We start from the raw sequence: 14,200 nt of genomic DNA, 5'->3' as shown, positions 1-14,200 counted from the left end.
AAGGGCAAGAGGAAATGGGTGTATCTTTTGTGATTGGTTCTAGCAAACAGCCAATAGGAATTTCAACCAGGCTGATTGGACAGAGGCAGCCACAGGAGTAGCAAGGGGGCTGGATTAAGGAAATATAAGTGCTGGCCAGAATGGCAGGAGGCCAGGCCAGAGCTTGGTAACCATATACCACTGTGCCATCATTTATTTGTCTGACAAATAAATTATTATTTTAATTTCTCTATTGCTGCGTTGAATATTTCATTCCAGCTAAGCGTTAACCACAAGCAGGGTGCTACAAAATCACAACAAAAGCAGTTGTTTCCAGTCTTTTGCAACACTTTAAAAGAGGAAATATTTATCTGCACAGATGTTTTTGTGCAGCACTGTAAAGTGTTTGCTTAGAAAATTAAGTACCTCTAATGCTACATTTTATTATATATACATGCCTTTCAAGAATTGTGCAGTCCCTATGCACACAATTTTTAATGTTTTTCTCTTTCGTAATTAAAAAAGAGAGATTTTCCTGATTTTTAAAAAATGTTTTTCTAGGCCTAAACATAATTCAGCAATGACTCAGCAAACTACAGAAGACAATAATGACTTTAAAACCAGTCAAATAAATTTCCAATAATTTATTTTTTCCTTCTTAGTTGTATATATCCTATGCAAACATATCCCTTGTAACCTAAAATCTTATGAATCTTTACCAAAAAGCAATTTCCATTAAGATCAGCAAGGCCTACTGCATATGCTTGTAGGCTTAGGCTGTAAAGGCTTCGGCAGAAGGATCACAGATATTTTGTTAGAAAATATTTGTTAAAAGATATTCGTACAGCATGCTATTTTGTTTGTATCTGCTTACTACAGAGATGTTCAGAGGCAGGACCAAAATAGCTTCAGAAGAGTGTTCCCATCTGCCAACAAGCCTGTTATAAATATTCCATGTTTATATCTTGATCCTGTCTTTAAAATTTCCTATGAATTATAATCTTGTTCAGATTGATTTGCTATCTATTGCCTTCATTGCATGAGGAACTAAAGTATGCTTGTTTTACTTTGGAAGTAAAACAAACAAACAAAAATCATCTTAAGACACGTGCACATTTATAATGCTAATTTGCTTCCACAAAACCTGAGGCAACATGCCACTTATCAACAAGACACAGAACAGGTGAAAGATTACATCAGTAGGAAAAAACAAACTGAAGTAAAATCTGTCAACATTAAAATGTTTCATTCTCATATTTACATTTTTTCAATACAATTGAAACTGAGTGACAATTACAACCTTTGTATAATACAAGTACTTTAAAGCATATTAACTTTCCATATTTTCTGTAAAGTCATGCTCCACACACTCTTCCAGTAATTTCAGTGTCCTTGTTCCACTGCCAGTTGGATAGTCCAGTTTGAAATCCTTTGAGCTATTCAGTGCCTTGCTGCTTTCAGTTTTAAAAGCACAGCTTAGTATCCTGAAGAATGGCATTAACTGTGTGATGCTCGAGATAGAACGAAGGTCCAAAAGAGGGAAGCTATAGTGCTTTGTTGCTCTCTCATTGGTAGTTTGATCCTGTAAGAACATAAAAAATTAAAGTTGCAAATACACATTTACAGGAATTTTGTTTAGTATATAAACTGAAACATGTATTGAATACTGGGATTTTAATTTTAATTCAGCAGTTTTTAACACTGTACAATTAGTTTATTTTACCAAAGCTTAGATAACAGGTTTTTCAATTCCAACAATTCCAACCGCTTTCCTTTTTTAGATTACAGTCATACCTTGGTTTTCGAACAGCTTAGTTCTCAAACATTTTGGCTCCTGAACGCCGCAAACCTGGAAGTGACTGTTCCGGTTTGCGAACTATTTTTGGAAGCCGAACGTCTGGTGGGGCTTCTGCAGCTTCCAATTGGCTGAAAGAGCAAAAAAGCAGCTTCCGGCGCGGACCACCATGGCGATCAGTTGTGCCCATGCCAGCGGAGTCACTTCGCGTGGCTAATTGAGGATGATATGGGAGTAATTATCCTCACAAAACTCCCCCAGGACCGGGGGAGGCTAGCTTCACCCGCAGATCGTCCAATACCTCCCACCCGTTCCGAAGGAATGCAGGGGGCAGGGGGCGCTGGGTGTTATGCACCGCGCATAATCAACAACTCTCCAAAGCCAACGCCACGAGTGGAAGTACTCCTGTTAAGGTGATATTTGGACTTAATGAACAGTCATGCTCTGAATTAGGGGAGAGAGAGACTGATTCAGTTGGCAGGTTGTCTTGAGGGCTAAGGTTTCGATCTGGCGAAGGACTTCTATCGCAATTGGAATGGTATGTGGCGGGGGGGGGGGTGTGAGCCTCTATTTTTTACTCTCTCGATATGTTTTATACTTGCTGTTTCATTCGGCAAATCTCCCCCGAAATGATAAATGATTTGAAAATGCAAGCCGGATTCAAAGACCGTTTGATTATTTCTATGGGTTAACTAAAGGATGGAACTGTGTGGAATCTTGATTAGGATTTGGCAACGACCCTAATTGGAAAGATAGAAAGAATTCTAGACTAGATTTATCAGGGTTTTGGGAAGAATCTGCTCATTAACAGTTGGAATGAGATCACAGTACAAAATCATGGATATCTGCCCGGGGTTAATGGCGGGATGCCAGACTTCTTTGTCTTGGAGTGATGCACTGAAAATTACCCTTGTGTGCAGAAACGAAACCAACAGAGAGTTGCTGAGACTTTTGGATGACAACAGGAAGAAGTAAGAAGAAGCTCAGAATAACACAGGATTAACCCTCTTGCTAAATTAACAGATGGACTATTTAAAGGCGAAAGAAAGTTGTTGGATCAGTGACCGACAAAATAAAAGAAGGATTAACACAAGAATTGTATTATTTGGACTAAGTTCTATTGCAGGTCATTAGATCATTATGGCCTGAACCTCAGAGCATGGGAAGTCACACAAAGTTATGTGCTTTGGTATGGAATAATTGGTTATTTTATTTGGATTATATTATAATTTGTCAGGACGTTTAGGTAATCCTTCTAAACAAACTATGAAATCATTAGAACTATGAAAACCAACTGAAATTTAGACTTTACCCCATATTTCCGCTTTATTAAGTCCACAATTCTAACAATATGTGGTTTGCATTCCTGATGATTTTCCATTAGATCGGAGGATGTCATGCTGTAAGCCTGTGTGTCCACCTCTGGAACAAAGGCCCACCTGTACCTGGAAACAAAAGCATTTTGATATCAGGAAGCATACACAGGAGGAAACTATTTTGAGAACATTGGCTAAGAAAGAAAAGAATAAACATTCTTGCCCAACTATTGTCAACAAGCAGCTTTATTTAAGGAGAATGATGGTAGCTCAGCTCCCTCTTTTCCTGATTGTCATTTGGCAGAGCAGAACCTATATACTGACATTTTCTCCACATTCATACAGATATGCTTGTCATTTTGATATGCTTTTCAGAAATTCTATTGTACTACAAGGACAACACTAATGTTTCGATTGGTTTCAAACACTGAAATGAAGCATCAATGTGCAAAATCTAGTTTGAGACTGCAGTAGTTACTTTGATGTAGCAGGCCTCATTTGTTTTCTGCAAGAGTGCTTAACCTGCAGCCTGGATGCAGCTGCCCAGCTATGGGAAATGTCTGCCCCTACAGGCTTATCTGCTGATTTGATTGAGATAAAGTATTCTCCCTGATCTTTAGACGGCAATCTCTACAGACCAGCCAGAGTACTTTATCTCTTGATCTCAGGAAATAAGATCCCTCTGGCTGCTCTTTCAAGAGTAAAATGCAGTATTTCCCCTCATCCCAGCAATGGATGGGATATGATACCTTTTTACTTTGCACAGATCCTTTTGTGCACAGTAAAAGGCAGTGTTTGCAGCCACATGAGTGCTCTGGGAGGAAGGGCTGGGAATGCTGATAATGTGTGTTTGTGTGAGTGCACATATGAGAAAGTGAGCATGAGCTGTGTGACTGCATGTCTGGTGAGGGTCCATGTATGCACATTCCCACACTTGCATTGGCCAGGTTTGCCACTGACCCATGGTTCTCAGAGGGGTGGATGACCGTTAACACAGCCCACAGGTTGAAAAAGGTTAGCCCCCCCCCCCCTATTCTATGGGAAAACGTTGTCAATGAAGTTATGCCAGTTCACCACTGTTCTTTATGGGCCTTTCACTTAAGAAAACAATTTTATTCTGGGAAGCCCTTCTCATGTAGAAAATTGTGGAGTTCTCTATACAGTCCTTATATGTGACAAGTGTAAATGTCTATTCCACTGTGGTGAAAACCTATTCCTGGTTAAGGAATGAGTTAATCCTCCATAAGTTGGTTAAAAAATGTGTTGTTTTCCACAAGGATGCAGCTACAGACAACTTGTGACTGTCTTAGTCTTTGTGCTGTGCAGCCTTAGCATGTAGTTCTTGCCTATATCAGAAGCATTCTGCATGGAGAAAAATTGTGGAGAAGAGACAGAAGACTGAAGTTGCAGGAGTTTGGTGGCCTTGGACTTGCTGAGAACTTTAAGCAAGAACTCTGAAAGCTGAAAACCTTCTCTGGGCTCAGAGAGAGAAGCCTTCTTGAAGTAACTGTGTATAGTGTGTTTTGTATTTATTAAGTGAAACAACCTCTGTTACACTTTGGCTGCTGTGGGAAATTGAATCACTTTGCTGAACTTCTGACAGCACACAATCATCTAACAGGTTATTGGGCACAATCATTCAACTCGTTTCAGTTCAGCACACATGACCAATGGACAGCACCATCTCCCGTCATGCCATCAGGGTGGGAGCAACTAATATAGGTTTGGCAGTGAACTGTGCAGAGGACATTAGTGGGGTGCCTATTCTTATTGCAGCACCATAAACTAAACTATCACACCACGAAGGCAAAAAGGCACCCACCACATTTTCTACTTATGAATTGAAAGTCTCCAGGTGGCAATGGGACACTAGGAAAGCAGGATACAATCTGGCCTTCCTGCGTATGGATGGCTCACAAACAGAAAAAAGGCCAGGGGGAAAATGCAGTAAAGGGATGTACAAGGGCTACCTGATGACCTTCACACGCTCTCGTGTCTCAACATGCTGTGCTATCTGACTGTCATAGGAATAAAAATAAGCATGCTTACATCTGAAACAATTGCATCTTGTCAGGTGGGAAAGAAAGTGCAGTGTCCAAGAATTTGCAGGCTGATAAATACAAGGAGAGCTCATTCTGCTGTATTTCACCAAGCAATGGGCCATTGCCCTCTGATGTTTTCTGTTTACTTATTTTACTGTTGTGCCTGCGAAATTCATAAATATGAAAATTAAGGATTGAAACACATACAGAGCTAGCTATATTTACTCTTGGATTTTTAAAGAAAAGGTAAATGCTGAATAAGAGGCAAACCAAAAATGACTTACACATTTATATCCTTGCAGTTATATCCCACCTTTCTTCCATCATGTACCTCAGGGAGACCCTGGGGTTTTTCTAGGAGGTCTCCCATCCAGCCACGTACCAGAAACCTGTTTTAACTTCAGCAAGTTGGTGGCTTCATGTGCTTTCTTACCATATCTTGGGTGAAGCCCTGCCTAACAGGTACATACATATAGATCTGATGCCCATTTATGGGAAAAAGGCGGGAGGTGATTTTAAAGGGGAAAATGGCAAGCTGGGAAAAGGCCAAAGAGCGCCCTACTCAAAATCACAGTTGTTTTTCATAAAAGGAAAATGAGAGAGATGGGACTTTGTGTGTAACCTGCAGCTTGCTTCTGCAAGGTAGCAGCGATTAGAAATGCTATTTAGGAAACAAATGTGCTACATCTGAAAAGACTTTGGAAGGTGGTTATCGAGCCCCCAGAGGTTATGCTCCACAGGGAAAGGTCCACTATGGCCTCAAATGTTTTCTCGAGGACTTTCTCCCATGTAAGCAAATAGTTGGTATTGAAATAAAATGCTAAGCCAGAACAATTTATCGGCAGTAGCAGTATCCATTATAGCATTCAAATTTCTGATGATGTGAAATTTGATCTTTTATCAAATATTCCAACCCATCCAGCAAAAAAGGGGCACATCACTATTCTATCCCACATATCTTACTTTTCAGCTTTCAGAAATACAACTTCCGAATAAGGAGCTATTCCACTACCAAATCATTTGTGTATCTGCAAGCTTTGGCTTCACTTTTCCTCCCTTAAAATTACTGGCCTGGTTTGAGACAAATGTTCATTCCCTGAAGTGACTGCAATATAAAAACTATGATCTGCATTTGTGAATGAGCCACCACAGTCTAGTAACACAGACCGAACTTTCAAAGTTATTTCAAGTACATTTCTTTTTCAATTTAGTCTGGCCACACCTGTCAGCTGTCATCAGGTGCTGAGTTATCAGATGTTGAGGGAAAAATATATATAAATACACGCGTGGACCAGCCCATTGTCTTCCCTACAATGATCCTCATCCTATTTTATTTGTGCAAAGCTGGGAACACAATAAATTACCTCATATCAGGGTCAGACTAACAATCCATCGAGCCCAGTATTGCTTATTGAGGCTGAAAGTGGCCTCCCCAATTATTTGCTATCTGATTCTTCTAAATGGAGATGCTAGGGACTGAACCAGACAACTTCTGCTAGGACAGCAAGCACTCTACCACTGAGCTATGGCTCTTTCCCAAAGGAAGCAGACTTATGAAACAGGTCACAAGGTCGCAAGCAACTACAACTGCCACATTGAATGGTCTCACCAAGGATCATCTGTTTATTATGTACAGCAAAAAATTCTTACTTTGCTGGTTCCTCCTCTTCAGCTAAATCTTCCTCTAGCTGTATAAATGCTTGAATCTGGGTAGCAAAATTGAAAGAAGAAATCAACAAGGTATTAATATATACAATTCAATATTAACTCAGCTTTACATTACATTATGCATATAGGAACTATCTCAAGGCTCAACTGTCAACAGTTTACTGAAATTTCCTGTTAGTTACACCAGCGGTGGGAAAACCTTTTGGCCTGGTGCGCTGGATTTTTATCTGTCCCCAGATAAAAGTGCTATAGGTCTGTTCATGTGGGTCATTCCTTTTAACCTTTTCAATAGTGAGATGACCAACCTCTTTAATCTGCTTGCTAGTGTGTTATTGCAAAACAGCTTCCTCAGCCATTCTATTTAGGATTGTTTGGCTAAAGTAAGAAGAAAGAGAAGTGCAAGATATAATGGAAATGACATATATATATATATATATATATATATATATATATATATTGGGAACCACCCTCTGAGGGCTGGCTTTTGGAGCTATAGATTTGGTGCTACATTTGGACTTGGATCAGGGTCTTATCTTTAGGTTTCAATCCTGGTGAGAATTTCGGCTTTCAGATTGAAAATCAGCTGATATTGTAAAACGTTACACTATAAATTTTCTTTTCTGCAATGTTACTCTTATTCTTCAACAAATAACTCTTTACTTTACTCTTGATCAGGAACTGGTGATTAACTGGGCTACTCCATTTCCCCCTCAAGGCCTAGAGTCTACAAGTCTGGCAGTCTAGAGAGCTACCTTTACAGGAATTTATTATGATTCCACTAAAATAAGGCACCTTCCTAGAAGGCAAGGTCTCAAATGATGTTTCTTTACTGCTTAGCATTGAGTTCTGTTAAGTAGATTGACCTGCTCTAGCATGAAATGATCTGTGGGAAGGTCCATTTTGCTTAGTGCTGGGTTTTGGTGTGCAAAGCCTCTTTAGGCCAAGCCCCATCCTTATTTGCCCCAGATATGATCCCAGGTATGATGTCAGGGATGTGGGTGGCGCTCTGGGTTAAACCACAGAGCCTAGGGCTTGCCAATCAGAAGATCAGCGGTTCGAATCCCCGCGAAGGAGTGAACCCCCATTGCTCGGTCCCTGCTCCTGCCAACCTAGCAGTTCGAAAGCATGTTAAGAGCAAGTAGATAACTAGGTACCGCTCCAGTGGGAAGATAAACGATGTTTCCGTGCACTGCCCTGGTTCGCTAGAAGCGGCTTAGTCATGCTGGCCACATGACCAGGAAGCTGTACGCCGGCTCCCTCGGCCAATAAAGCCAGATGAGTGCCGCAACCCGAGTTGTCCACGACTGGACCTAATGGTCAGGGGTCCCTTTTTATGATGTCAGCTATAGGGTGGGTGGCCACAGCTTCCTACCAATGGGCTTGCAAGCCAAATGCCAAGACCTGGGGGGGGGGGCAAGTATGGTCTATAGAATGGAGATTCCCCTGAGATTTTGAAGGCTATTGTCTCATCTTGTTTCTAAGGACCATTTACCAGCTCTGTCACCATGATCGGCCATAATGAAGTTAGGTGCTGAGGGGAAATTCTTAGCAAAAGAACCCTGAAGAACAGAAACATCTGGGCCGCTACTACAGAAGTCTGTCCAACACGCAGGTTGTCAGTCAGTCGCTCTAGAATAAAATTTACAAAAAGATTTAAGACACTTTTGTATTGAACTGTAATGAATCAGGAGCACTAAAACGTATCTGGCTGGCTTAGTTATATCATCCTGGGACTGATCAAGCTTCTTACCCATTGGAAAATTATTACACTTATGAACTAGGATAACAATTACAGTTGCAAAATAATGTCAAACTGCATAATATGATCATAATGCTCAGTCCCAGTTAGTAACCTGGCAGCCATATTCGGCACTAATACAAAAGAGTCTTCAGAAGGCAGCCCACAAGTGTGATTTGACTCCAACATAGAGGTTACCAGGGATAACTGATGCCGGTATGTTGCAAGCATATAAGGAATACCAGTTGCCCACTCAAAATGTGTCCAAGAATCGACAGACACAGCAGTGGCGAAAAAGAAGGCAAAGTTTATTGCTGAGCAATAAAGACCCAGTGGAATATTTTCCAGAGCCTGGGTCCCAGAGCCCCTTGGGCATTGGGTTTATATACCTGATTACAAACAGCATTAGATATTACATATTCATATATTGCAGCAAAATCAAGCCAACGAGTGGGGCAAGAGCCCTTCCTATGCCCATGTAAAAAATACTTCTGCTTTTCCATATTGTGCATCATGATGCCCTTTACCCTAATTTTCAGCTATAAAGAGGAAAAGAAACCTATTTGACAGTTGAAGCCTGAGTAACACCCCCCATCTGTTATTGGGCTAGAACACTGCATTCTGTGGCAGACTTCTCTTTCCTGTTCCCCCATCTCACCCTCCATCTCGTGAGCATGAGAAACAGTCTGGGGAAGGTTGCCTATAGAAAAATGCCAACACATCAGATTTATTGTTGCCTTCAAGCACAATAGCAGGGCAGAGAGAAATAGGGCAAAGGTAGACTTTGGATTCCTGAGATTTAGGCACTTCTAGCCTTACTGAAGCCTTAGTGATCTAAGCATCATTAGGATACATGGATATATAGAAATCATCATTAGGATACATGGTTATATAGAAATCATAAAGGTAAAATTCTCCCAGGTGGTCTTGCCACAAGGCTAGGGTCACAGCTAGTATACCAGTCTAAGCAGGTTGAAGGAACCTTGTGCTCCAGAAGCAACTTGTGCCTTTATCTATAATGATGGACCAAGGATCATCCTTAAGCTGCAGGCTTTTCCCTCCAGGGTGTGCAAGGCTATCTAACATAGGACAAATACCTCTCCCTTGAGCAGAAGAATCACTGATCCACGTTACCTCTGTTTTGTCTGGACTGAGCTTGGGTTTATTGGTCCTTATCCAGTGTATTAGTGAAATTATAAGCACTGATTTATTACTTCCACTGCTTTACTCAGATTTGATGAAAATGGGACTAAGAGATGGGTGCCACCGGTTTATTGATGACAGCTCATCCCAAACCTCCAGAAGACCTCACTCAGTGGTTTTGTGCAGATATGAAATAGAATGGGGGACGAGGGAGAAACATGCTTGACCCCTTACTAAGGGGTGGAAGACTATTCCCCCAGAAACACCTCCGGAGATTGCCTATCTAGATAATTTCCACTCCAGTCAGACTATTTTATAATTTCCACTCCAGTCAGACTATTCTGAAGGGTATAGAGCTCTGTCTCTAAAATCAGAAGATAAATTTGTATCCCTCAGATTTAGAGAAAGTCAAAGCTCAACAAACCCTCATTCTGTGAGCAATGCACCTCACTGCCAACTTGGAACCTTCACTTGGCTCCGTTCATCTGTAATATCAAATCATAATTTGGCTTTTGCATAAGCAAGCACCAGGCTCATGCTCCCTCCCCGTCTCCCTTCTTGCATGCTCCAATGCCCTCCCCTGCATGGCAGATCATAGTTTGTTGTTGCATTTTAACTGGCAAACTACCGTATTTTTCGTCCCATAGGACGCACTTTTTCCCCTCCAAAAATGAAGGGGAAAAGTGTGTGCGTCCTATGGGGCGAATGCAGGCTTTCGCTGAAGCCTGGAGAGCGAGAGGCATCGGTGCGCACTGACCCCTCTCGCTCTCCAGGCTTCAGGAAGCTATCCGCAAGCCTTGCAAGCCCGGCGGGAGTTCCTGCGGGCTCACAAGGCTTGCTGGCAGCAGCCTGCAGCCCCAGCGAGTGTCTGCAAGCCTTGCGCGCCCGGCAGGAGCTCCCGCTGAACGCGAAAGGCTTGGGGCAGCAGCCTGTTGCCCGAAGCACAGGGAGCCCTCCAGAGGGCTCCCCGTGCTTCGGGCGAGTGTCTGCAAGCCTTGCACGCCCGGCGGGAGGTCCCGCTGGGCGTGCAAGGCTTGGGGCGGCAGCCGCGGCTGGGGGGAGGGGAATAATTTTTTTTCATTCATTCCCCACCCCCAAAAACGAGGTGCGTCCTATGGGCCGGTGCGCCCTATAGGACGAAAAATACGGTATGCTTTGTGATTGCCCTCCAAATCAGAATTTCAAACCTGTTTTATCCTGATTTGCAGTTCTTTCCATTTCATAAGATTTGGTGTAAAAGAGGAAGTGCAGGAGGATATGAGTCTGAGGATTGTTTATGTAACACAATGGTTTGTTGTTAAATGAACTGAGCCTATGTGTATGCATGCTTCTTTCCATTCACATCTTTTACTGAACATCTGTGAACAATGCAAACTTTAACACTCACCTTGTATTAAAGGAAGGTAAAGGTGATACTGATCAATTTCTCCACTGAAAACTGCAAAGGCCTGACGCTTTAACAACATTGCCTTTTGCTCAAAACTTGGAAAAAGTTTTAAAGAACTGCTCTGCATAGCTGTAATCAAGAACAGAATTGTTATTAACATCAAGTTGTTTTTATATATAAAAACAGCTGCTACCTTGATAAAAAGTTTAATTGGTTGTTTTCTTCTTGATTTGAACTTTCTATTAAAAGTAATGAGATAATAATTATGAAAAAATACTTACTCATCAAATCTTTAAACATAGTTTTCTCATGTGTCAGAAGATGATCGATAATGGCTCGCCAACTGAAGAAATTTAACAATTAAGTAAAGTTTAGTGTAATTTAAGTTTAAACCCTCTAGGCCCTTGTGTGAAGCAAGCACAAAGGAAGATGACATTTCTTTCAAAGTCAACCAGGTGCTTGGCAGTAAAATTGTGCAAATCTTGTGCTTAGTTTATGATGAATGCAGACACTGACAACTCTAAGCTGCACAGTTTATCGCAATTTCCTACACATGACAGTCTAACTTCTCTTTAGAAAATTTCATATTGATATTGAAACAGTCCTGAGGGACAACTTTAGTTTTTTACCATGCCTTGCACATCTTTAAAATAATGTATTAGAATAGATGTAGAAGTATTGTAACCAAAGTTTTAATTAAAAATACTCTCTCAACACAATGACGATAACCTGCTCTTTTTCTAAAGACCAATGTTTTTCTGAATGAAATCACTGGAAAATTAGCAACTTTAGAGAGATTCCAAATTAAAAGGACAACTTCACTGTAATCTACTGGAGTTTATCCATTTGTATATTCAGAAGCCAACAACAAGACTGCCCAAGTCATACACCTTACTGAATGCATGAAGTATCCATCTGGAAGAAAGCTGGATCCATATATAGTTCTAAGACCTCTTTCTTCCATGCGCGCTTGGTATAGGCATAGCCACTTAAAGAACTGAGCAACTGTGTACTAGCATGAAAGCTAGGAAGATTGTAGGCACTGTAAACAAACATACACAACAGACAAATCACTTACTTTCCAAATACGTATGTCACTCACATGCTCCCAAAGCTGATAGACTTCACAGCAACATTCTACTTTAACCTTGTTGATATTCAATAAAATATTTATTGATTGAACAAAAAATTTATGTTAGTTGCAAGGAAAATTGATGTGTTATCTTTTCTAAGCTCAGATCTGGAGTCAGTAACACCAGCAAGCAGAGGAACCCTATCATGGCTGATAAATTATTATGTTCCTCTTTTGACATTTCTAACCTCTGGCAATAAGATTGCTGCTTTGCTAAATTGTATTCAAGGAGCAACCTTAAGCTAAGTCATATCTTGTAAGTCAGGACTGTCAACTAGAGAGGAGTACCTGTTTCCATAGTTGAACCTGAATTCTCATTGTACCCTCCCAAATTCCCACATACTTCCATGCCAGTCAAGCATCCATTTCCCCACCATCACAATTACTATTCTCTTGACTCTCAGGAAGCATGTGTGCTATCTTGGCAGTAGGCGGCAATCACTTAATGCTTGGCAGATCTATGAAGTATATTACAGAACAACTGTCTTGGAAGAGCTTTGACCTTGAAGCAAGGAATCTGCCCAAGTTAGGTCCCCAAGTATGGTGCGTATATTGCATGAGTTACATATAGATGATGTAAGGAAAAAATTATTTACCTGTGATTGCGTAAGTAAGGAAACACATAATACAGCAAACGCGAGATCAAAGGCACTGCTTTCTCTTTTTCATCACTCCGGTAAACCATATCCAGGAGGGAAGCAAGAACCTATGGAGAAAGAATGTTCCATTTAAAAAAGAACAGCTCTTCTGATTTCATAGTAATCCTGAAAATTGTGAAGTGTCACATTTTCAAAACAAAATAAAAAAAATCCTTCCAGTAGCACCTTAGAGACCAGCTAAGTTTGTTATTGGTATGAGCTTCCGTGTGCATGCACACTTCTTCAGATAGATTTCCAAAACATTAGCAATGCAACTGATCCATCCCCCTTTCCCTCCTCCATGGCTGGCATAACGCTGTATGCTCAAGCAGCTCTGCCTGTTAACGGAGGGTCAGTGAACATGCAGAACTTTCACTTATGGAACATATATATAGGAAGGATAGTGGCTATAGAGCGGTTTCCCTTTCAGAGTAAAAAGAAATCAGGACTCACCTCTGCAAGGATAGAGAGGGCCTGAACACTGTACACTGATGGGGCAGAGGCAGAGACCATTGAAGAAGGTACTGCTGATGTATCTGTAGAAGAAGGTACATTTTATTGTTCTTTCATACTCTCCCTTAAACTATTTTCCATTAGTAGGAGGTGGTTTTTTTGGGGGGGAGACCATTGGTTAGAAAGTTGTTCTGAAGACATTGGGCAAGACTTATCTAGCCTGAATGCCTAGCCACATGCCTTTAAAAACAAGCAAATCAGCCTGTTCTTCACCAGACAGAAGGCAACAAGCATTCAGAACCCAGTGTGGGGCATTAAAAGCAAATAAAGGAACCCCTGGGTCCCCAATGGCTTTCCTGCTCTAAAGTTCAACCTCCGGGCTTTGCTTTCCCCCCCTTAAACACATCAGCATTTAATGTGTAGTTAGAACTACAAAGACCTCAAGCTGCTTTTTCTTATGGAAAAAACAGCTGCTGGGGGCTCTTTATTTATGCACACAAAATGCAATGTGTTGCCAGTCCCTGAATTTAGCAGTTTAAAATGCCCTTTAAAGGGAAGCTGCCAGTGCCATCCCCATTTTCTTTTTGGCACCAAGTGAAAACCTTCTCAATTATATTGGCCTTTTAGCGATCCATTTTATGTTTTTACTTTTGCAAGTCACATATTTTGGTTGAAGAGTAGATGATAAATCAAGTAAATTATTTAAAAGAGAAGCTCTATAATGGAAGGAAGAAGATTGCTGGATATTTGTGTCATCAAATGCTTGCACAATTCTGAGGAGATTTCGCCTCTTAAAGTGTTTCAACCTGACTTGGGAATATCAATCCATTTATCTTCTACTGATTTTATAACTAATTTATCTTAAAAGTCACACACACACCTCTCCGGCTTTGCTAACCTAATGACTTT

General features: G+C 41.0%; 1 protein-coding gene across 2 annotated transcripts in view; it reads right to left on the bottom strand.

Annotated features, from left to right (window-relative positions):
• Positions 1-294: 294 nt before the first annotated feature.
• Positions 295-14,200, bottom strand: part of DOP1B (DOP1 leucine zipper like protein B) — a 58,807-nt gene continuing 44,901 nt past the window's right edge. The window contains exons 28-37 of one of the 2 annotated variants that reach the window (XM_079974874.1): positions 13,292-13,374; positions 12,797-12,906; positions 11,964-12,110; positions 11,350-11,411; positions 11,069-11,197; positions 8,293-8,429; positions 6,783-6,838; positions 5,140-5,295; positions 3,087-3,219; positions 295-1,561 (exon numbers count right to left, since the gene is read on the bottom strand). In XM_079974874.1, the coding sequence (XP_079831000.1) occupies positions 1,310-1,561; positions 3,087-3,219; positions 5,140-5,295; positions 6,783-6,838; positions 8,293-8,429; positions 11,069-11,197; positions 11,350-11,411; positions 11,964-12,110; positions 12,797-12,906; positions 13,292-13,374 (1,265 nt within the window). In that variant the 3' untranslated portion in view covers positions 295-1,309. Of the gene's footprint in view, positions 1,562-3,086; positions 3,220-5,139; positions 5,296-6,782; positions 6,839-8,292; positions 8,430-11,068; positions 11,198-11,349; positions 11,412-11,958; positions 12,111-12,796; positions 12,907-13,291; positions 13,375-14,200 lie in introns of those variants that run through there. The other variant, XR_013838579.1, reaches the window with a different exon arrangement.

The sequence above is a fragment of the Podarcis cretensis genome (genome assembly GCF_951804945.1).
Source record: "Podarcis cretensis genome assembly, chromosome: 4".
Classification (NCBI taxonomy): Eukaryota; Metazoa; Chordata; class Lepidosauria; order Squamata; family Lacertidae; genus Podarcis; species Podarcis cretensis.
The sequence above is the reverse complement of the archived record's forward strand: the minus strand, read 5'-3'. Positions and strand labels throughout refer to the sequence as shown.